This window comes from Miniopterus natalensis, chromosome X (assembly GCF_054644295.1).
Source record: "Miniopterus natalensis isolate mMinNat1 chromosome X, mMinNat1.hap1, whole genome shotgun sequence".
Classification (NCBI taxonomy): domain Eukaryota; kingdom Metazoa; phylum Chordata; class Mammalia; order Chiroptera; family Miniopteridae; genus Miniopterus; species Miniopterus natalensis.
In genome coordinates, this window is record NC_142103.1 from 57559125 (window position 1) to 57583175 (window position 24051).

General features: G+C 50.4%; 1 protein-coding gene across 3 annotated transcripts; it reads right to left on the bottom strand.

The window, feature by feature from the left end:
• Nucleotides 1-729: 729 nt before the first annotated feature.
• Nucleotides 730-22879, bottom strand: NLGN3 (neuroligin 3). 3 transcript variants are annotated; one of them, XM_016207416.2, is made up of 6 exons: nucleotides 22757-22879; nucleotides 19564-20220; nucleotides 12897-13046; nucleotides 6220-6405; nucleotides 3206-3995; nucleotides 730-2595 (listed from the first exon to the last, which is right to left on the bottom strand). In XM_016207416.2, the coding sequence occupies exons 2-6, from the start codon at nucleotides 20018-20020 to the stop codon at nucleotides 1752-1754; spliced, it is 2427 nt and encodes an 808-aa protein (XP_016062902.1). In that variant the 5' UTR covers nucleotides 20021-20220; nucleotides 22757-22879; the 3' UTR covers nucleotides 730-1751. The 3 variants fall into 3 exon arrangements, with proteins under 3 accessions (XP_016062902.1, XP_016062904.1, XP_087669424.1); XM_016207418.2 differs by lacking the exon at nucleotides 22757-22879 and adding an exon at nucleotides 14730-14789 and having other exon boundaries at nucleotides 19564-20539; XM_087813298.1 differs by lacking the exon at nucleotides 6220-6405.
• Nucleotides 22880-24051: the final 1172 nt, after the last annotated feature.

The window sequence follows — 24051 nt, forward strand, 5'->3', positions numbered from 1 at the left end:
AGAATTATATTCCTGGTTTTTGAGGTGTCAGCAACCCTACCCAACTGTCATACTTGATGAGTAGACTGCTGGTTCAGCCCTTCAAGTCACTGAGAATAATATGAAATACCATAATGTTAACCCTGTGGAACTCCATTGAATCTGTCCCCCAGGGTTGATAGGGAATCACTGATTATAATCCTGGAGAGAAATTGCTCCCAGGGCCCCAGTGACTTCTCCAATTCCAATTCACAGAACAGGACACAAGCATCTCTGGGGAGGAGAGGGCCCCTGCTCTGTCAGTTGCCCAAGGCCAAGGAGTCTATAGACCTGATGTCTCACCGGATTCAGATATGAGTAAGAATTTCAGCATGTTAGAGGACAGACCTCCTCCCAGCCCCCAGTCCAGGATGAGGGCAGGGCAGTAGCCCTGGTGGCAGTGGCAGCACGGGTGGAGGTGGGGGCAGCAGCACGAAGGCATGCGGAGGAGAAAGAAGTGTTATTTTTGCCATTTCATTAGGAGGCCCCGAGGCACCAAGAGAAGGCTTCAGCAGCAGGAACCCATAGCCCTGGGGGTGGGGACAGCAACCTGATGAAGATTGGAGAGGCCTTCATGCGGGTCCAGCAGAGTGCAGCCCAGACATGTATCAGCTTAAAGGCACAGGAGGCAGAGAGCTGCTGTGATTCCTAGCCTGCAGAGGCACCCAGCTGGGAGGTCTGTTGGGGCAAGGCCTGTGCAAGGGAGGCAAATTGGGAGTGCTAACTAGATTTTTTTATTTTTATAACAAGACACTGTGTTTAAAATTTTTACAAAGGACAAACTCCATGGGTTTCTGTTAGTGTTTTAAGAACTTTTCTTTAAAAAAAAAAAAAAAAAGCCAACAACAACAGAAAAAAAAACACTGCCTTTTTGAAAGAGAAATGACAGACACAAGAGATTGTAAGTAAAATGGGGTGAATTTCTGATTGCATTACCCCGAGGACAGAGGCATGGCCTCCACAGAACCTCATTCACCAAATCTACTTTGCAGTCTGCAGCCCCCTCTGCCATGGGGACACAGAGATGGCTGAAGAGTTCTCCCCTATGGCCCTCCAACCCCATCCAGCGATAGCCCCTTCCTCCTTCCCCGTGGTCTTACTCAAATCTGTTTCTTTCTTGGGGGTCCTGTTCCTTGGTCGGATCATGTGAGCACTGGGGGTTCCAGAGTCAGAAAGACCTGGGCCTGAGGCCCTCCCTTCTGGAGTCTCTTTGCACTCACAGGTTGGAGAAGCATTTGTTCCAATTTTTTTTTTTTTTTTAAATCAACAAAAACCAGACCCAGAAAAAAAAGACCAAGTGTGGGGGAGAAAGAGCTACTCTGCTCTTTACAGTTCCCAAGTCTGGAGTTGGTCGGTGGTGCAGTTCCAAGAGAGGTGGAGGGCGAGCACCAAGGGGGTGTCCAGCTGGTGCTTTCAGGCCCCCAGGATTGTCTGTGGTCAGGCTCAAGGAGCTGGCTTCAGCTGCTGTTCCATGGGTCCTCAGTTTCCCAAGGACTCATTTGCGTCCCCATTTGAAGGGTTTGTTCAGGTTTACTTCCTTATTTGTGTTTTCATACATGCAGACGCATGTCCACGTCTGTCTATGTTTGTGCAGGTGGGTCTGCTGTTGGGCGTGGGTGCGTGCGTATACATATATATCTGTATGTGTCTCTGTGTGTATGTCCTTGTGTGCATGTGTGTTTGTGGATATGGGAGGAAGGGAGTTGGGAGATAGGCTGTGCTCTGGGCTGAAGCTATACCCGGGTAGTGGAGTGTGAGTGGGGCAGCCCAGTACTGTTGAACCCTGCAGCAAAGGTGTTATAGGGGTGCAACGTCTGTAGCCCTACCAAGGAATTGGGAATCATAGTGATTGTGTTGGGTGTCATGAGTGGGATGTCATCAGGGGAGCGCCGCAGGGTCAGAGTATAGTCGGGCAGTGCTGTGAGGCGCAGTGTGTCGTGGGGGGGACCGGCCTCACACTCATGGTGGGTGGGGCCCAGCTGTAATGCTGCGAGCTCCTCCTCAGGAGCAGCTCCCAATTCGGGGGCCCCGGCTCCCCTCTGAGGGCTAGGCTGCCGCAGGGGCTCCTGACGTCGTTTGTCCTTACGGTAGTAGAGGGCAGCGAAGGCCAGAACATTAAGGAACAGAAGGGAGGCCCCCACAGCAATAGTGACACTTAATTCAGTAGAGTAGTCACGAGGGTTCTCCACTAAGAGTGGCCCTGCATTCTGATCCCCGTTCCAGGACCCTTGGGCATTCTCATTGCTATAGGCAGGGGAGATAGCTGGCCGCTTGGTGCTCCAGGTCTTGCCATTGGGCCTTCGGGTGATGTGGGAGCTGTGGGTGGTATCCGGGGGCGGCACTTTGGTGGTTGTGGATGTATAGTGGAACATGTCATGCAGGTTGTATAGGTGGGGCACCAGGTGTTTCCAAAAGGCCACCTTAGTGGCCCGATAATGATCACGAACCCTCGGTTTCAGCCCGATGTGAAGGTAGAGCTGGTCTCGGGGATTGTATTTGGACCAGGCCACTTCCTCAAAGCGGTTGGCCTTGGTGTGAATGAACTTGGTGTCCTGGGGGACCGGCTTGTTGGGATCCCTGAAATACCACATGGAAATCTGGGGTCACCACTCTACCTAGATGAGGAAAGGTCCCAGTATTTTTCCTCTTACACCCACCCCTAAAATCCTCCTCCCCAGCCCAAAACTTCTCACTGTTCGTACTCCTCTTCCCCAGCCTTGAACTCCTATTGCCCACAGCATCATGGAATCATCTCATCCTTCCCTATGCCCAGCCTGTAAGATCATGCTATGCCACTTTTTCTTCTCACATGCTACTGAGCATCCATCAATCTTTTCAGCTGCCCAGCTTTCCCAAGAGCCCTTTAAAGGCTCTTTCTGAATGTACTTTATTCCTACTTCACACAGCCTCTGACCATTTAACCTTTCATCCCATAGTTCAGCCAATGACTCTCACTCTTGCTCAGTCTTAATGTTAACTGAGTTATGAACCTATGCAAAACATTTTAAGGGAGGGAAATGGCATGAAAGACTCAAAAGGAGGAAGTATGGAGGGGTGGTGGTGAAAGGGTTACCAAGCAAGATTTGGGGAATACTTTAGGAAGGGAGATGATAGAAGAGGTTTAGATAGAGGAGCAGAGGGGAGGTCATGCTGGGGTCCCAAAGAAGAAGGCTCCCTTTCTCCTTACCCAGTCTTGGCAAAGTTGGTCCAGTAGGTCATGACGACAGCACTGAGCATAACGTCATTCTTGGAGAAATTGCAGGGGAAGAGGTCAGTGGGGCCCACCATAGGGACACCAAAAACATAGGGTACTTCGTCCCCATGAGCTGCATCTGACCAAGCAGGCTTCATGAGGCTCTGGCAGTGATGGTAGAAGGCGTAGAAGTAAGTAGGTGAGCCATAGCGGGCGTGCAGGTCAGCTGTCACCACTGAGGGCTCCACCCACTGGTGGTCAGTGAAGAGTGCCACCAGTGTTTTACGACGGGTTTCAGGGTTGTCACGGTCTGCCCAGTCTGTGTACATAAACTTGATGGTTTCCCGCAGGGTGTCCTTACCCTCAGGATATCCATACAGATTGTCCACAAAGTTGGAGACTGAATAGTCAAAGTCGGTGCCAGAGACACCATCCTCAGGGTCTACCACCCCTTCCACAAACTTGAGCCCTTCACCCTGGTTGACACCTAGCATGATGTCATAATTGAGGAACTCACCCTGTTCCATGAGAATCTCAGGGTCATCAGGAATGACATCACCATCAATCACAGGGCCAAAGGCCACATGGTAGCGGGCTGGCTGGATGTCCTGCTCTACCAGCTCCTTGGCACTCTTTTGCCGAAGACAGTCCACCATATCCACTGTGTCTAGCACATTACAGCCCACCTTGTCTGCCAGCAGGCTGGTATACTTCACTGGTTGGTAGTTCACAGCCCAGCTGGATAGAGCAGAACCACTCTGGATGATGGCCCTCTGAAAAAGCCCTAGAGAAGATAGGCAGCACCAGGTCAGATCTGTCTTGTCACCCACAGCATGGGCCTCCCTTGCCTGTCTCTGAGGGACACATCAAACACCTCCTCATTCCTTTGTTACTGAGGTTGTCCTATCAGTTGAATGTGCTATAAAAGAGGAACAACCCTTTGAGCTAGGATGATTGTTGAGGACCAGAGGACGGGTTGCTGGGTCCTTTCCTTGACTGGTCTACTGCCTGCTTCTTGCTTCCTTGTCTTGGGGCAATGGTTGGTAACTTGGGGGTTAAGGACATGCCAGGAAGAATTAACCCCTTGGATCCCAGACATCAGCTTCCTTATGCTCTCTCTATCTTTCCTTGTCTTCCCCTCTTGCTTCCTGCCCAGCTGGGCCCAGTTCTGTGCCAGCGCACCACCAGGGAGCTGGCGCTTCTACCACAAAGGGGTCTTTTTCATGAGAGATGAGAAATGCAGGCAGGAGAGAGCCTCACATTCTGGGAGTTTGGGAAAAGATTTCAAGGGCAAAGGTCTTGGGGTCTGAAAGTCTCCAGGGAATGTGCCCTCCCAGTCTGTAGTGTCCACAGAGACTTTCCTTTTCTTGAAGCTACTAAAGCCTCAGATCCAGATTTTCCCCTAGTTGTCAGGGAGCCAGTCCCTCAAATTCAAAAAGTGAATGATTCTTCCTTTGGGAAAAAAAGGGTATCATTCTCTGCCCGGCCTCAGCACTGCCAAGGGATAATGTGGCCCTTGGGTGCACAATCTCATTCCTCTAAGAGGCAGTTTGCATGGGCAGAAAGGGAGGGAGGGAAATACAGATGACAACTTAAGAGACAGCCTCACTTTTCAAAAGATTATTCTCCATGAGTCAATTACAGAAAGGCAGAGAGCAAATCTTTAAAGCAGCCACGCCTCCAGGGCCACGGCCCACTATGAGACAAAGTACAGTGCTGCTCCAGGAAAGGCCTTCTCCTCCTGGGAAATAGTCCCCAATCAGAGGAGAAACTGTTTGTTCCTCTTTTCAGACAGAGGCACCCTCATAGTCAGTCACTTTGCCCATCTTTGTGGAAAAGGGATTCCTGCTTCTATTACAATTAAAATCATCTAGAAACACATTCTGAGGTGGGATGCAGATCCCAGCTTAGTCTTCCGTCACCAGGGTAGTTCCTGGAGGGATAGAGATGGAATTTTTAGGTACGAGAAGGTGATTTTTCGCTCTCAGAGAGACAGACTTTCTTCAAAGAGAGACTGAAAGTCTTCTTGTGAGAGTATCACTAACTCATGGGGTTGATTTCAATGAAAAAAACATGTCTTCTCCCACAGATTTCCTTATTTCAGAGAAAGGGTATCTTTACCTCTCAGAGCCAGAATGTGCTATAGTCCAGAGGTGATGAGAACACTTCCTGTGAGCACAAAATGACCTATTCAGCCCCCTTGGAGGAGTCTCTGGCAGAGGGACTCACAGCAAGCAGAGAGGATTTCCTTGGGACTAAAAATGAGTTTCCCTTAGCAGGGTTGTACTGCCCTGGAGGAGGTCTGAGTCCAATAATAGGTGGCCACCCCTTGGAAAAAGCCTGCCCTGCAGGTTAGCAATCCTCACCTGGGACCCATCTCCCCCCTCAAGGAAAGTTCCTTCTTGTACAGACTTGTTCTTCAGAATGAAAGGCAGAGAGTGAGTGTTTCTTACACCTAAAAACTAATTTCCACCCTAGAGCTCTACCTTGCAGTCACATGTCGTTCCATAACCAAAAGATTCCCTGCCTCAAAAAGAACTCTTGTCCCTTCAGAGGGAGGCATTGGGCTCTCCCTCTCCCAAATAAGACTCCCACACCAGCAGGCAATAGAAATGGGATTACTTTCTCAAGCTGGAAGTGGGATCTCTCCTCCTCTCCTCTCCTCTCCTCTCCTCTCCTCTCCTCTCCTCTCCTCTCCTCTCCTCTCCTCTCCTCTCCTCTCCTCTCCTCTCCTCTCCTCTCCTCTCCTCTCCTCTCCTCACCTCTTCTCTCCTCTCTCTCCTCTCCTCTCCTCTCCTCTCTATCATTGGGAGAATTCCCTCTTCCCCAGTGAAATATTTCCCGTCAGCTTCTCCCCAAAGGGATACTGAACTGATAGAAAAGGGTGGGCTGATTCCCCTGGTGCTCCTGGGGCATGGAGCTGGGCACTCTGGAGCCTGGAAGGCCTGAGGTGAGGGGTGGGTAGCCAGCACTTTGCTCATTCATATTTTGCCCCCAGAGCTACTCACCCTCAGAGTGATGTGACAACGTGAGGAGGCTGACACAGGAAGCGCCGATGCCCGAGCCAAAGACGGTAATGCGGCGGGGATCACCGCCGAAGAAGGCAATATTCTCGCTCACCCAGCGGAGGGCCTGAATTTGGTCAAGGAGCCCATAGTTGCCCTTGGCAGCCTGATCTCCAGTGCTCAGGAAACCTGGATTCAACAAAGGGCATGAGGACAGTGAAGGTGGAAGGATTGAGGATCTGCGGTATGATTGCAGCAGGAGTTGGGGCTGTGAGGGCAGAGGATGAGCTTGCAGTGTAGTTCTATCCATCTAGCTAGCATAAAGCAGAGCTCCTTTCTGCAAGGTCCAGCACCATCAGTACAAGAAGGATTGGCTACCTGCCTCCAACCCATTCTCCAGTTTAGAAAGAGGGGCCTCCAGACCATTCGAAGAGGATGCCTCCATTTGGGAGACTTAACTTGCAGAAACCACAAATGACCAGGACCCAGCATCCTCTACCCTGATGTACTATCCAGGTCATGACCCTAGCACCTGGCAAGATAGATTGGAAAAAGCAGGGACCCTGGACTCAAACAGCCCTTGGTTCGAGTCCTGGCTCTACTACTTACTAGCTGTGTAGTTTTTGGCAAATTATATAAAATCTCTGGGCTATAGTTTCCTCTTCTGTAAAATGAAGATAAAGAATACTGCAACGAGCCCGGACGGGCGTGGCTCAGCGGTTAAGCGTCGACCTAGGATCCAGGCGATCGGGGTTCAATTCCCGGTCAGGGCACATGCCCGGGTTGCGGGCTAGGCAGCCAATCAATGACTCTCTCATCATTGATGTTTCTATCTCTCTCTCTCCCTCTCCTTTCCTCTCTCTGAAATCAATAAAGATATATTTAAAAAAAAAATACTGCAACGAGTTGTTACAATGATAAAAGGGGTATAAATAAGCATTTCTAATATGCTGAGCACATTGTAAATCTATAGTTACTTCTCTTTCCCCTTCCTTCTCTCTCTGAAGGAAGTGAAGATCCCAAGAGGCAACAATCCCTAAACTCTCCTTGCCCCTCCCATATAAATTAGTCCATCTTCACTTCTTTCCAGGGCCTTAGATTTCCCTTCCCCTCATTCTCAGGGCACGTCTTCATTCCCCCTCCAAAGACTTAATGAATCAGAAACTGGGGATGGAGTCCATCAATCAGTGTTTTTAACACATTCTCCAGGTGATTCTGATGCCTGCTAAAGTTGGAAAACCACTGGGTTAGACCATCTTTTTCATCTGGTGGAGAAACAGGGGAGTCAGTGCAGTGCGTTACCACAGAAACAGGTCTTCCCACCCACTCAGTGGGATTTGCTGCCAGGAGACATGTCACCATGGAGACTACCTTCCCACCCACCTGCTGGGATTTGCTGCTGTGGAGACTTGTTACCATGGAGACTACCTTCCCACCCACCTACTGGCTATCCCACAGAGATGTCCTATATTGCCCCCTCCCTTCTATTTCAAAAGGATTCTGCTGCCTCATTTCATTCCTCTTTCCTGATCCCTAGGCTCCTTGGAAGGCTCTGTCTTCTCTCAACCTAGACTTTCAGAAGGGCTCTTTCCAGGCAGGTAGTTGTGGAGCTCCTACACATTGGAAACCCAAACCTGGACTGGTATTTTTTTAACCCCCTGAAAAGCTCATTCACAGCACCTGGCATCATCTTTGTGCGAGGCCATGTTTGAGGAGGCTTCCTCAGCTCACAGAGAGCTCTCTGGCAGTCTTAGAAGTCCACAGGCAGAAGCTGAATTCAAAAAGACTCAGCAGGCACAAGAACTCCTCAGCATCCTTCTCAAATCCTTCTGTTTCTAGCTTCTGCAAGAGAGCTCATTTCACCCTCTTCAAGTGTGTTATTAATTTACCTCTGGTACAATTAAGTATGTAAAGTACTTAGTTATTCCTCTCAGAACCTAGTTACAAGCCCTCTTCAGCCCCAGGTTCCCGATAAGGAAATGAGAAGGAATTAGAGAAAGCCTGAATGAGGATAAATGGAGGATCAGCTCCTTCTTTGCCGGTCCCATTCACAAACTGAAGCTGCTCCTGCGAGTCTTAAGGAGTATGCTGACCAAGATTCAACCCAGCTGTCCAAGCCTTGAGACCCTGTGGCAAAAGTCGCATTTCTCTCATTTGGTTAATAGCAGACTTGGCCTTAGCCTTTGCCAAGGAAAGTATCATTCAGTGAAATGTGTCAAATACATCTGTCTTAATCAGCAGGAAGAGCGTGCATTTGGATGATGTAAAGCAGACTGCTCCAACATGTACCAATTTCCTGGGTTAGGAACAAAGGCCTGAAAGGGCTGGGTGGAGGGTTCAACCATCACTCTTGGCTCCCTGGGATCCTAAGAATCTTGGGATAAGAGGCACTGAAGCATGTGGGTGATGCCATGTCAACCATCCTTACTACAAGAGTCCTGCCTGAAGTGCTGGATCCAACAGGCTCAGGAAGATGATACAGCAAACATGACCCACCACAAGCACACAAAACCTGGCAGTCTGGGAGAGCAGTCACTCGCTGCTAACTCCCCCATAACTCAGCCATCCATGCAAAGCACGTGAGAATGAGGGCTGAAATACCAAACTCCACAAACTGTCAGAATAAATCTGAGCCAGTCTTCTGGGCCTAAATTTATGCTGCAGTACATGGTAAGTTTGCTTGTCAAAAGAAGACAGGGGATTCTGGCACATTGTATCAAAACCAGATAGACATGTCACTCAAGGCTAGATGTTCACCAGGTTTTCAGTTTGCCTGAAGGGTACCGGGGCAAGGATGTAGGATTAAATTCTGGAACCCAGAATAAAACTTGGCAAGCCCCTACTTCTTCAGCCCCAGGGATAACCACATCCTATATCCTGCTGGGGTCCTATTCTTTTGTTGGTTTCAAGCCCAGTGAGGGCTTTTCAAATAATAGCTACCACTCTGCCTTGGACTTTCCCCAAATACATGAATCACCCAAGACATCTAAAGAAGCACTTTAGAGTGAACTATCTTTTGGGGCTCAGTGCTCCAGAGAAGCAGATGGGAGGGAGGGTAAATGAATACAGACACAGCAGGTTCTCAAATAATGTCCTTTCCTTCAACATCTTTTCATTATAACGTTGATAAGATGCTGTAGGAACTTAACTCTTGTTGGTATCAATTAGCCTATGGGAAAATTGGTATCTTTATACATTGTTTCACTTAAAGTCATAGAACTTATAGACAATGTTAAGTGAAGACTTATTATAATTGCAGTCCAAAACTAGCCATCTGTTCTGGGATGCTTTGGGAAACAAAACAACAAAGCCTCAGCTACACTGAGGAAAATCCCCAAGTGTCAGGGACAAACCCATGTTCTACATCTGGCACCAAGAGACAAAACACCTTGTATGTACCCAGAATCCAATCAGTGGCTTACTGATTACACTTGTGTTCCAGAGCAGGCACGGAAGAATACGCAGGAAGCAGTAAAGAACTTCTGACCAAATCTCAGTTTATGACTCCTTCTGAGGTTTGGGTAATATTAGTTTAATCATTAACTGCTTAAGCCCAAAGAATAATATTTCTGCCCGCAGATATGCTGTTCTGGTTAGCCACATAAGAGGAGGTTGTAAAGTGGGGGGTTCTCAACCTAGGTTTCATGGATGAGCTTCAGTGGGATCCATGAAATCATTTTTAGGAGTGTGTGTGTGTGTGTGTGTGTGTGTGTGTGTGTGTGTGTGTGTGTGTGTTTTTCCAGGGAGAGTCCAAAGCTTTCATCAGAATCTCAAAGGTGTCCATGACTCCCCAAGAGGTTAAGAACTTCTGATACAGAAGGTTAAGGATTAGAATAGCTGAAGGGCTGTGAAGTAATCAGCAAATCACAGGGAGTGCTCACCAGCAACAGCCTTCTATGCAGCCCACAGCTCCCAACTGACACATTGATGAGTCTCTCCAGCCTCCTTTCTGCCTCCTTTCTCTGTGTCACCTTTTTCTCTTTTCTTTCCACATCCTTTTCTTTTCTTCCTTAGGTTCTCCCCTCTTTCCCCCCTCCTCTCTTCTCTCTTTCCTTCATCCTTACCCAGTCCAATAATATGGAACTGAAGCATATTCTTAGTATTCCCTGTGCTTTTGAATATGCCTTCTAGAATGAAACTTTGTGCTTATAATTTTTAGAAGCAGCTGAGTTGAATGTTTTCTATTACTCTCACTAACAAAATAAAGTAGCAACATTACTTTTGGTCTTAAACTGCCAGGTATGTGTCCCTGTGTATCTGTGTGTAATTATGTTTCTATATTCATCACTCTTGAGGAACTGTGCAGCCCTAGTACATGGATTTCCAGCCACCTTCATAGTACCATTTTTACTGTCAGAGACTCAAATCCCCTTTCTCAACAGGACAGTACAGCTTAATAGAGCCTTGCCATGATGTCTGGGGCAGCTCAGACAGACTGAGGAGCAGCAGCAGAACCATGAAACCCAAAACACATCAAACTGTTGAGAGACTGGGGAGCTGCCCTGCAGGCTTCATACCCGGTATCCAGATGCCACTGAAGGGGACACAGGCTCTGAACCCCAAAAAGGTGTCTTGCTATCCCACATAGTATTAAGGGTAAGTCAAGAGGACATTGCCTTTCTGCATACATAACCACACCTGCCAATAAAAGGCAGTACAGGGGCCTCTGGGATTAGAACTGGCAAAACAATATGCTCAAAAGCAGATTAAAATAAGGTCTTGTCAGCCAATTTGCCATGCAAGAAGCCATGCCTAATTGCTGGTTCAGCACAAAGGCCTATAGACCTGACAAACAGCCTTGGCCCCCACTGGGACTCTGAGGACACAAGCCCTACAGGCAAGAAGTTGGCTTCTTCATGCCACTTCACAGATATGGGGCTGCATGTGCCTTCTGAGGCCTAGGTGAGCATCTGAAAGGGAGCAAGAACCTGTGCGCTGTCACCTTCTCTGAGGCACTTGTTTACCTCAAGACTTTTGCCACATATAGGCATTAACAGTCACCAAGGAAGATAGGGGGTAGAGTGGCAGCCTAAATCACTGAAACAAGCATGTGGGTGACACAGTATGTGTGGAGAGGGCGTGTAAGTGTGTATGAGGAAGCATTTGGGAAATAAGTGTTTATGTGTGAGTGTGTTTGTGTAATGTGTGGGACTGTACGGGGATGTATGCATAGACAGAGTAGAAGAAAATGTACATGTGTGTATATGGGGTGCATAAGTGTAGGTGTGCATGAGTGTGGGGGTGAGTAGAGTTGTATCTGCATGACTGACCAGGTGTGAGTGTATAAATGTATATACATTTGTGGGGTAGGGTGAGGAATACGTACATATGTATGTTTTGGATGTATATGTGTGAGGTATGTATGGGACATGTGTCTGCATGTGGGTACATGTGTAGGGGGTCTATATGTGTGTATATGTGAGGAGATGTAGAGGTTCAAGCAGAATATGAGGGGTGCGTGTGTGTGGGGTGGAGAGGTGTGGCTGTGCAGGTATGGGTGTTTATGTATAGGCAGGGGGAATATTGGTTTGTGTTTATGTAGGGAAGATGAGGGACATATGTGTGTATGTGGGTGTCGGATGAATGCAGAAGTGGGGTGCATAGGGGATATGAGTATGTGTGTGTGTGTGTGTGTGTGTGTAAGAAATATTTATGTACACTTAAGGTATATATGTAGGGGATTTTTGTGTGGAGACATGTGCAGGGTATGGGTCTTTGTGTAGAGCAGGGGTGGGGAATGTCCGGCCTGCAGGCCATATAGGGCCAGTGAAATCATTTGGTGTGGCCCTGACAAGGCAACCACAGTTGGGACTCTAAATTCAATAAATGTAGGAGTTTTTTTCATAGCTAATTTTTAAGTTGATAATTTTGTATGGTCCTCAAATGATGTTATAAATATTCAAATGGCCCTTGGCAGAAAAAAGGTTCCCCACCCCTGGTGTAGAGCATACATATGGATATAGATATGTGGAGAGAGAGATATATGGGGTTGTGTGCGTGTAGAAGGTGAGATAAATCTATGTAGATGTGGGATTGGGATATGGGGTATATAGAGATATAGGGGCATGTGGATATGTGTATGGGGGAGACTACATGTGTGGAGGGTATATGGAGTGCTGGGGGAATGTGTGTATATGTGAGGGGGTCTGCATATGTGGATGTGGGGGTCTACATGTGTATGGATATGTGTGTGTGCTTGTGGGGTGATGAGTGAGATCATTGTATGCATATGGGTGAATGAGGGCAGTGTGCATGTGTGAACATGTGAGGGCATATGGATGTGTGGATATGTGATTGGCTAGAAGGAATACCTGTGTGTATTCTGGGTGTTTAGGGATGTGTGTGTGAGTGGGTAGGGATGAGGACGGGACACTAGAAAATTAATGGGCCCTACAAGACTCAGCCAAGCAAAAGTCTGGAAGCAGAGACCTGGCTTAAGACCTAAGAGAAGATGTGAAGTTTGAATTGAATTTCTAGTGCGAACTAAACATCCAGGAAAGGGCCTGGGGACATAGGGAAGTTCCCAAAACTTGGGTAGGGGTAATGGGATAACAGTATTTTGACTATGGTCATTAGCACCAGCTAGAAAACCAAGGCCACCTGTTCTTAATTCCCCAGCATTCTTTCCTCCCTCCTTGAGAACCCAGGCTTCCTTCAAGGCGCCTAGCAAGGAACCATACCTAGCACCCCAACCCGATAGTTGAGGGTGATGACGATGACGTTGCCATAACTGGCGAGGACGCTGCCATCAATCATGTTGCCTGTCCCTTCCATGTAAGAGCCTCCGTGGATGTAGACCATGACGGGCTTAGCGCCACTGTCTCGGATGTCTGTAAGAAGAAGGGGTGAGATACAGGCTGGGTAGGATGCCCTTCCTCCCCCACCCCCGCCAGCCCTGGGGGTGTGTGTGGGGGGGGTAGGGAAGCTATCCCAGGTGCCAGGACACCACCACCATCTCTGAGGGTAGGACTCATGGGGCTGCTCAGCCTGGAGCTCAAGCATCAGCCAGAGACACTTGGGCTTCAGTGATGTTTTTAAAGACTCTGGTTTCAAGTGCCTCCCAGCAGCCAGGCATGCCCAATACATTTAAGCCTAGGCAGGCTGTGGCTGGGCCCTGGAGGCAGGGGGAAGGATCAGGAGGAAGAGGAAGGGCTGGGCCCTTGGCTGCATCAAGTGAGTCCTTCCCTGGGCACCCAGGAGTCCTGGGACCTGATATGGCTTTAGAGAGCAGGGGCTAGAAAGCCCTGGAACCCCCAAGACTAGACCATGGAAATATCGCCATTGGCAGCAGCTGGCCCCACAGTGCAGACAGAGACAAGAGGGGTGGGAATAAGGGGTAGCACAGGGAGAGAACAAGGAAGAATGTGGGGGAAGGGGAGTGAATAGCAGAGATGGGGTTGGGGAACCTTTGTGACATGGTTTCTTAGTCATGTGCTCATTTACCCTATTCTCCCTGAGCATCAGGTAGATTTATCTGGTGCCACTGGGGATGTGGAAGAGGAAAGGACAGAACTAAGAATAAGAGACCCTGCCCCCGTCAGCATTAAGATGAAGATGGAGACTCCCAGAGGCCATACAATGAGGGACTTTAAACTGGCTGCACCCCAGTTTTGGCAGCCCAGGGGAAGGAATGGGATGGGCATTCAGGAGGAGGCTCCCAGCCTGATCACCTCGACCTGCAGCCTCTCAACACTCAGCCACACCAGCACAGTCCTAGCAGCCACCAACGGGCCCCCTGAACTGTCTGGCCCCTCCAAAGGCAGAGGGACAGGGCCAGGCCATGGAGGTAGAAGGGAAAGCTCTGCTGCCGAGGAAACACAACCTGTTTTCCCAAAGAGGAAGGAAGACTGGTTCAACCAACATTCAAGGATCTTATGCCATCTACTGACTGGACTGTGGTGTCCTGGCCTCAGCCTGGCACTTTAGCTTCCAGTCCTTCTGGCCATGTCCTGAACCTACTGCAGGCCCTGGCCCCAAAGACATCTCTCTCTTGCTAAGAGAAGGCTGGGGAAATTTTAGCTGGAGATATTCTCCAGCCCCTTTGGTTGTCAATGCCTCATTCCTCAGTTCAACATCCTGCTGTGCCCCTCTCTTAGCAGCCAGTCTCTGCACAAAACACAGGCGTCTCCTCACCCTCCCTCAGCTCTGCTTTCTCTCCACTCTCTCTGCTGTTCAGTAGGGGCAGGTGCCCATGAACCACAGAAGATGAGGAGGAATCTATCTCCAGCAGTCCCTACTTACTACTGCAGGACTGAGAAGGATGGGGGATGGGGCAAGGAGGATGCCCTCCCCATGGCTCTACTTGTGGTCCCCTGCTCCCGCCAGCCATGTCCATCACTCTGGAACTCCCAGTGGCCAACCAGGCCAAAGATGGATGAACAGCCCAACGGCCTTGTACAGAAACAGAAACACACCAACGGACGGACAGACAGACAGACGGGGCTTCTCCCCATCGAGAGGGGGAGGGGCTCTGTGCCATGCACCAGCTGCCGCACCCTGCAGCCCCCAAATACCTTCATCTTCATCCCCGTCATTATCCGCTAAGTCCTCGCCCTGTTTCTTAGCGCCGGATCCTGGGGACCAGACACGGGGAGACACAACAGCACAGAACAGAGAACAAAACAGAGAGAGAATTCAAAAACAGCATGACTGCAGTGTGGCCCAGCAAGCCAGCTCTGAGCCTGGGCCCAGGACAGGTAGGACGGATGGCAAGAACTGAGGGAATGGTGGGCTGAGGCCCAGACCTTCATCAGGATGATGGTGTTGCAGGCCCCTGCTGTGCTGGCCTCCCTGCACCTCCCTGCCCCGCTTCTCTGTCCCAACAGCCCATCTCAATCAACTACCTTCCCAGTTAGGAAGGAGGTAGCAGCAGGTGGGCCAGGGCACAGAGCCAGAGAGCCACTCAGGGAAGGGATCTCTTCTGTCTGGAAGGGGTTGTGTGTGTGTACACAGGCAGGCTGAGCTGGAAAGCAGGGGCAGGCACTGAGCGTGAGAGGTGGCATTGCCAGCATGTGTGGATATGGATGTGAGCTATCAGAGCAGAGAAAGGTACCAGGGACTCCAGTAAGCAGGCTCAAGCTGGGCCTCAGCTCACCCTGATTCCCACAGGAGAAAATGGGACATGAAGCTGTCCTTCTGATCTTCCTTGTTGTGGCCCCCTGCTCTAGTTAATGGCAAATGGGAGTCCTGCCCATAAGAACCAGGCCTGAGAGCAGCAAGCTTTGCTCTGAGATCTAGAGAGAACCAGAGAAGGGAAGGAAGGAAGGAAGATGGAACGGAGAAACAGGGCAGGCGGGGGGAGGGGGGGAGGAAGAGGGAGAGAGAGAAACACACACACAGAGAAACATACACAGAAAAACAGAGAGAAGCAGAGAGAGTGAGAGAAACAGAAAAACAGAGGGAGAGAAACAAAGAGAGAGAAACATACACAGAGAGAAGCAGAGAGAGAGAAACAGAGAAGCAGAGAAAGAAACAGAGGGAAAGAGAAAGAAAGAGAGAGAGAGAGAAGGGAGAGAGGAAGGAGGAGGGAGGAGATAAGAATAATGGTAATAGCTCCTACCATGTACTATGTACTGAATATTTATCATGTTCCAGACACTCTATTTCTGCCATATGGTTTCATCCTTACACCCCAATGAGGTGGGTACCATCATTATTCTTGTTTTACTGATGGGGAAACTGAAGTTCAGAGAGGTAAAGTGACTTGCTCAAGATCACACAGCTAGAAAGTGCTAGAGGTGAGATTCAATCCCAGGTCTGCTTGACTCCAAAGCCCATGGTCTTTCCACTGCACCATGCCATCTCTTTGGGATGGGGGAAAAGGAAGGGAAAAATAAATGAGAAAAGAGATAGAGCATGGAGGGGAAGGGAGGGAAGGGAAGGAGAGAAAAAAAGAGGCCAGAGGAGAGAAGAGAGACATTTAGGACCTTGGGGTAAGCTGGCACCAACTCTTCTTCCTGTTCTAAGGAGACGAGAAGTACACCTTGAGAATGGCTGTAGAGAAAGGGGACCTACTGCCTAGATGCTGGGAAGCATGTGGAAACAGAGGTCATTCTGCTGGCACCCAGGGCTTACCCTCTTCTTTAGTACACCAGATACTCTGAGCCTGGAGAGAGCAAATAGCCTTCTTTCTCAGCTGGCCTGCGCTCTGGTGATTAAATTCCCTTACAGCTATTAATCAAAACAGGAACTGCCTTCATAATACAAAATGGCTTTTCAACTAGGGCAAGAGCCCAGTCCAAAGGGCAGAAACCGCCTCCAGCTTCCCAAACTTCCAGTGGCATCTATCATCTTAACACCTGCCATTACTGCCCTCAGAGACCCTGTGGGACATGGGGCGTCATTATCCATACAGTGTACACCCCCCTCCCAGACTGAAAGGAATCATTCATCCCTAAACATTAATTCCCTCCAAATTGATGGTGCTGGGGTGAGGATGGGGCAGGTCTTCCCGGGAAATCCTTTACTTCCCATGGGCCTTGGCTTAGAAGATGCATCCTTCCCCCACCCCTGGGTGTGTCCCTGGGTTGCTGCACTGACCCAGCCTCCTCCATACAGATGCCTTTGCTTCTTCAGCTTAGCACTCACTGAGCAACTCCTTGCTGCCATGCCTGTCACCCAGGCCAGCTTGACCGCCATCCCCCATCCTGACGGTATTGCTGCAGGATCCCAGCCAGGCTAGACCTGCCTACCCTAAGCACACAACCCTAACCACCTCTGAGGATGAGTAGTTCCTGAATAAGGAACTACTCAGAACAGTTAAATGACCAAATGACCTCCCCACACTGTCTGAAAAACCACTTCCCAGGTTGACCTGTGGGGCTTAGCTAAAGTGGCTGAGATTAAATGCTAGGCTAGGAGCTTCTTCAGAGTAGCAATCAGACCTTCAGTTATTTCTAAATCTTTCCTTTGCCTCATTTATCTCTCTCCACATCCCAACAACATCTAGCACTTCGCCGTGCCCACAGTCAATTATTATGATCAGTAAATGTATCTGAGAGGAGCTTACAGCCAACTCTCTAGCCAAATTCTCAGTACTGGACTGGACTGTCTTAGGCCCTTATTGGTACCCTGGGGAGATCATTCCTCCTAGTAAATGGTTAATATTAAGGTCATTTCCTCTACCTCCCACCTAAGTAAGTAACTCATAGGAGCAGGTTTAAGAGACCCTCTTCCTGAGTTCATTGATAGGCTAATGGCTATAAAGGACAGACAGTTCTCTACCACTTTCAGATGCAGAAACAGAGGTTCTTAAAGTAAAAGACTTGCCTAAGGTCTCACTGTGAATTAGCAGCAGAGCTGGGACCACAGGCTTTTTGGCTCCCAGACCTATACTCTTGCCACAGCAACACATGCTTCTTCATTTGTGCAAAAAAAAAAAAAAAAAAAAAGGGTTTACTGATAGCCTACTGTGTGTAGGGTCCTGGGCTGGGTATAGGGATATGGTGGAACACTCCCCCAGGGCAGCAGGCCTCACTCACTGCTTAGTGTACATCAAAAGCATTTAGCATGCATGCCCATTGTGGAGATCCTGGGCTCTGCTCCCTGAGGTTCTCACTCAGCAGGGAGCACCCAGTCCTAGAAATCCTGAAGACCCCACCTGGGGCAACCCTACTCCAAGATTTCAAAGGAAAACAAACTCCAAGCTTGCTAAAGGGTTGTAGGGATCAGGCTGATTTTCCACCAGTTCTTAGGCTGTTACTGTTTCTAGTTCAGCTCAACCTGTCCATACTTCACCATTTTTCAGAACTGGGGAGGCGGGAATGACTAGACAGGAGTTGTCTCCCATGCTACAGTGGAAAGAACACTGCCCTGAGGGTCAAGAGATCTAGGTTTTGGCCCCGGCTCTGCCACAGACCAGCGACCGGGCCTTGAGCAGCAGCAAGTCACTCCTCTGGACCTGTTTCCTCATCTATAAAATTGGGATATTGATTCCTGCCTTAGAAGCTTTCAGAGATGTGGGGAGGATTTTATGAGGTATGAAAGTGCTTTACAGAAAACATAAATTGCTATTCGAACATGAAGAATTGTTATACATGGGGAACAAATTCCTCCCAGCAAGAGGGTCAATTTAAAATGCAGGATCTTATGCCTCCATTAGAGTCCATAGTTCCCAGAGACCCCCAAGGTCTGCCACAAGACCAGTCCAGGCCACTCAGCTATGCTCTGGCCACAGGTGGGGGCCGAGTGGCAGGATGACTAAGTCTGTGCACGAGTTTGGTCTCAGCTTCAGGGCTGGAGAGTTAAGTCTAGACTATCAACCCAAGAAAGAACATGGAGGGGTGAGCCCACAGCTCCCCAACCAGGAAAAGGCAGTGCCTCTGGCTCCACTTTGGCTTCCTCTAGTTCTCCTGAGGTGGCTAGAGAGAACCACCAGCTCTGTCTTTTGCACATGCTTAAGGGTGGAATTGAGGGTTGGGAAGATTGGAAGAAATGGGGTTGCTGCCTCTGCTCTGAACCTGCCTTAGGCCACCAAATCCTCCCTGGAAAGGCACCCAGGGCCCTTGGATGAGGTGGAACTTATATCTGCTCACTGTCCACCCCTTGAGCCTGGGCTACTTGAAGGAAGGCTGGGTCCTCGGGGGCAAAAGCAGGTGGGCAGGCAGCCCTCCTTCTCTCTCTCTCTCTCCTTCCCCGCCGGCTCGCTACCTACCTCCTTTCCTACAAATTTTCTTGTTGGGCTTTCGGGCGCATTCCTTGGAAATCCGCTTTACTGTAAAATGAATAAAAAACTAAAAAATAACAGGAGGCCTCTGCCCAGGGGCATGCACCCCCCGCCCCCCAGGCCCCAAGAGCTGCCCTGCAGGTGGCACATGGCAGAGAGCCTGTCCCACCACCTCCTTGTTTCTGTCACTTACCTTAGTGTGACCCCTGTGGGAGGAGGCACCAGCTAGTGAAAGAGGAGGCACCTAAGCAGTGCCCACCAGGCTTGCCCCCCCACACACACACACCTAGCTCCCTTGGCTACACACAACTACCACCTTTCAAAGCGGGTGGAATGGCAACAAGGGGTCTGGTGGAGCCAGCATCCTCCCATGGGAAGCTTCCAGCAGTGGCCCATACTCCCCCGGGGAACCCCCATCCAGCACTCTGACCCTAGACTTGTCAAAGCTCTCAGGTCTGTCCAGGCCCCTCCTGGTAACAGTGTCACTCACACATGGGAGTTCAGACAATGCTGGGAGAGGGAAGAACAGGGAGGAGGAAGGGGGAAGCCAAGCAGAGTGATGGTTAGAAGCATTTTCACAGACAGACAGAGGCATGCTGTAGGGCACACAACCACATGCAAGCCACAAACACAATAGGGCAGGTGGAGGCAGGGAGGGCACAGTGCCTGGCTGGAGCACTCACCATCCTCCGTGGGCACATAGACATTCAGGTAGAGGCAGTCTTCATTAGGCTCTTGGATGTAAGTGGCGACAATATCCAAGTTGGCAGTGAACCAGACGGGCAGCATGACTTCGGGCACGGCTGTGTGGATGTTCTGGGGGCACACTGGGGGAAAGTGTGTGGCGTTCCGGATGCCTGACCAGGATGGGGGTGGTTCAGGGGGCAGGAACCGTTTCTCGCCGATCGGAGGAGCAGCGTAGGGCACCCCCAGGTATTGGTCCACAGGCCCCAGGATCTCACTGGGCAATGGTACCCGGGCACCCCTTAGCTTCCCAAAGTGAGTATTGACTGTGGGCGCTGGGGCCTGAGTACTGGCCCTCAGCACTAAGCTGAGAAACCACAGGATGAGGCAAAGGCTCCGGCCAACTGTGGGCTTGGGGCTCAGGGACAGCGAGGGCAGGCCAAGCCGCAGCCACATGTTCTGGGCAGGGGGACTGGCAGGAAAGGCAGACTCCAGGGTCACAGCATCAGCCCAATAGGCAGCCCCTTCATGGCCACACTGACTTGAACCTCAAAACTGAGCTCTTGAGGGACACCTACAGGTGCCGGGCCACGTAGAGAGCAGGTCGTCCAAGCACCACAGCTTCAGAAAGGGGACTCCCTCAGGGCCAGACAGGCCTGTGGAAAGAGGGAAGTATTCATCATCCAAGACAGTCAGGAGGGCTACGGAGTGGGTCTTTGGGGCTCTGCTGGGCTTGGGCTATTCTCCTAGTTAGGAGCGATTTCACATGCCCAGGAGTCCAAGGACCTACAGATGATCTCTGCTGCCAGTCTGAACCATTCTAAGTGCCTGGCCATGGTTGGAAAACCCAAGGGGATTGACAGAGTGACAGTGGTTGCCACTACAAGTTCCCAGTCCCCAAATTGAACTCCTCAGCAGCCAATGGAGCCCCTGGAGGCCAGCTGGAGCCAGAGTAGCATGTGGTAGCAGGGGTGAGAACTGGAGATAGAGTTCAGGTCCCTCGGCATGCTGCAGGAACACTGAGCTCTTTAGCTCTAGGGCTGGAAAGGCCACACAGGGACCTGTGCCTCAGGAGGCAGGATTATGGACCTCACTCCGGTACTCTATGGCATAAGAAGGGAAAGCAGCAGATAAGCAAAGGATCCCACAGAGAGACCCTTCATGCACAGGTGGGGCAGGGGCAGGGGCAAAGGCAGGGACAGGACAGCCATTTGCCAAAGTCCCCAGACCTTCCTGTGCCCTCCTGTACATTTCTCCTCAGCCCTAACTGCTCCCAAATCCTTAAGCCTTGGTCATATCTGTCGGCTAGCTCTGAGTCACATGGAGTGCCAGAACTGAGGCAGAAACCCTTCTGCCTACCACCCTAGGCATTGTTGATGCTCAGCCAGTGGAAAATAAACAGCAGAGTGCAGGGAACACACACTCAGAGACTCACACTTTGAGACTCACAAAGTCTCAAAGAGGAAGTGAGAGACCAAGCCAGATAACAAACACTGAGATATTCACTCACAGACATACATTCCAAACCCTTAGAGATCTCCTCATATAGTGCCACATTCTGAGACAGCGTCACCGAGCCAGAGACTCACAGAGACTTACTAAAATATAATCACACACATTGCTCAGGTAAATATCCAGAGACACATGCAGCATGACGGTGACACATAGGTGGAGACAGAAATAGAAATAGCAACACAATCAAGACACAGAGGCCTTCTGACACACAGTTACAGTCAACACATATCCACAGGCACACACAGACACTCTTGCATGGACACACACACACACACACAATTTCATTTTCCCCCCATTTCTCCCTCTTTCCAAGATTGCAGGCCTTCTCCTTTAAGACTTTAAGAACGGCCTGAAGGGGTGGGGGAGGGAGATTGGGAACGCCGGCAATGGGCCACCTCGAGAGGGGAATGAGAATGTGTGTGTGTGTGTATGTGTGTGGGAGGGGGTGGGGAGCAGGAGGAGGAGGTGGAGGGAGGGCAGGCAAAGAGACTAAAGGGGTGGGGGCTCAGAGGAAATGGGGAGCAAAGTATGAGGGGGTTAGATTCCAGGCACTGCCCATAATGCACCAGGGTGGGGGGAGAGGGGGAGGGGAAGGAAGGGGTAGGAGTAGAGAGGTGGAGCAGGAGGTGTGTGTGTGTGTGTGTGTGTGTGTGTGTGTGTGTGTGTATGGGGGGGAATAGTCCGCAGCTGAGTTCACACAATCCCCCCATTCACCATCTCCATGGCAACTCTGGGGCACAGACTGCTCATTCACACGGCTTCCCCACCAGCACCACACACGCACACGCGTGCGCGCGCGCGTGCGCGCACACACACCACATACACACACAGACACACACACAGACACACACTTAACCCTCTCAGTGCCGCCCCTCCCCACAAATTCCATTAACCCTTTTGGGATGTCTCCCTCCCCAGTACCCCTTTGGTGCCAAATGCCAGCCCCCTTTGAGTCAATTCCCTGCAGCCCCTCCCCCGTGAACACCTAGACAAATTGACCCCCAAACGCCCTCTGTACCCTAAGACCCACTGTGAGTCCCCAAGGCCAAGATCTTCATCCTGGTCAACTGGCAATTTGGGAGGAGACAGGGAGAGGCGGCAATGCCAGGGATTAGAATGGCATCTGGGGGTACTTTTTAGGCTGGAGCAGTATTGGGTGAGGGGCATTGTACAGGAATGCACTGGCATTGCAAACCGCAGTATTGGGGGCTGTGAGGGTTCAGAACGGAATTGAGCGATGGAGCTGCATTAGAATGGGGGGAGGATAGAATAAAGGCCTCCGTTGGGGGGGGGGGCTGCAGAGTGGGGGAAGGAGCCTGGTTATGAGATGCTATAATGGAAGAGGGATGGGGCTGCACTGCGGGGGAGGAGGGGGACTGGCAATGTGCAAGACAGGAATGGGGTTGGGGGCCCTCAGTAGGGGTATTTTGATGAGCATGCGGGCCAGGCTTTGGAAATAGAGGGACCATGGGTGGGAGAATGATAAGGATGAGGGATTCAGGGAGGAGGTGAAGGAGAGAAGGGGGGAGGATTGGGGTGTCAGGGGTGCTGATGGAGAATGTGGGGTTGAGGATGGGAGCATTGGCTGGGGAGTGGAGGAGTCTGAGATTGGGAAGGGATAGGATTGGGCAAGGTTTGGGCAGCTAAAGGATGAGAGACCGGGGCAGGTGGCCTCACCTGTTCCCCTGGCTGTTGTTGCGGCTGTTGCGAGCGACTGAACCGGGCCACGGACCACCCATATTGCCTCCAGGCCAAGGGCTCCGCACCTGAATCCCCGAGATCTGCTCTCTGGCTGCCTGGCTGCTGTGCCCGAGCACGGAGGGGGCGCGCTGCGCGTGCCCGGACATGGGGGGGGGGCGCGCGGTCCCTGCCATTAACTCCTTTTGTGCCAGAGATGGCTCAAGTCCTGGGGCATGGCCCAATTCCTCCCATGCTCAGGTACGCACTGCTCCTGCAATCCCTCTTACACACACACACACACACACACACACACACACACACACACACACCACACACACACACACACACACACACACACCCCTTAAATCACAAACAGGTAATCTTCCAGGGAAACTAGTCCAAACTTAACCTGCAAAGCTTGAGGCCTTGAAACAAGGGGAGAAACTGAGGCACTGCCTGCAGGAGACCCCAGTTATATTCCACAAAGACAGGCTTTCACCTCACTCAGCACCCCTCACCTCTCAGCACCAACACTACTCAAATAGCACCAGTGGGGGGCACTTTGCCCTCACCCTGTCACTCTCCCAAGGGCCATTGATGTTCCTTTCTGCTGTTGGTGCTGGGGCATGTCAGCCTCATACTGTCAGGATCTCTCGCCTCTATATCCGGCTGTCTTTGTATCTTGTGTTCCTGTATGTAGTGCATCTGTCCAATTTGTTTGCCCCACTCCCACCCCAAGCCCCTCTGAGTGTCCCTTATCCCAGTCAAGTCTCTATATCTGTAGCTCCTTAGAATGTTCAGCAGAAGCTTGTTATGTTTGTCTTTGCCCTGCCAATGAGTTCTATTCCTTGAGCACACAACTCTTAAGTCCCATACTTTGTGGACCTCAAAGAGGGAGTTAATTTTTTTATATTTTATAACTTGGGTATGGATTGGTGCTCCTGGTTATACCAGCACACTCGACACTTCCCAGTGATATAGTGCAAATATGTCCTGGATGTTATCCTGAAGTTGTCAAATCCTCCAGTACTGCCCACCCACAGGGCTGGGGCTGGTCCTCTTCCATCCCCAGCAGGGCATGCCAGAGGACTCCTTTGTAATAAACCAGTTGACTCTCCTGGATAGCCTTTGATCTAGGTACCTAAAACTAAAGGCAAGGGGGGCTGAGAATAGCCCTGCACAGTACCAATTGTGACTCTGCAGCAAATTTTGTTATCTTTACTTTAAAATGGGAGTGACCAACAGTTACCCTGGGTAACTGACAAGGTGAGTAGTGTGAAAGCAAGCTGTTG

Excerpts from the sequence above, each read along its gene's own strand:
- NLGN3 (XM_016207418.2), bottom strand. The coding sequence starts at position 20,020 with ATGTGGCTGCGGCTTGGCCTGCCCTCGCTGTCCCTGAGCCCCAAGCCC. Across the intron at positions 14,790-19,563 it reads CTATGTGCCCACGGAGGATG|GATCCGGCGCTAAGAAACAG; the intron begins GTGAGTGCTCCA and ends TCTGGTCCCCAG. Across the intron at positions 6,406-12,896 it reads CTATCGGGTTGGGGTGCTAG|GTTTCCTGAGCACTGGAGAT; the intron begins GTATGGTTCCTT and ends TGTTGAATCCAG.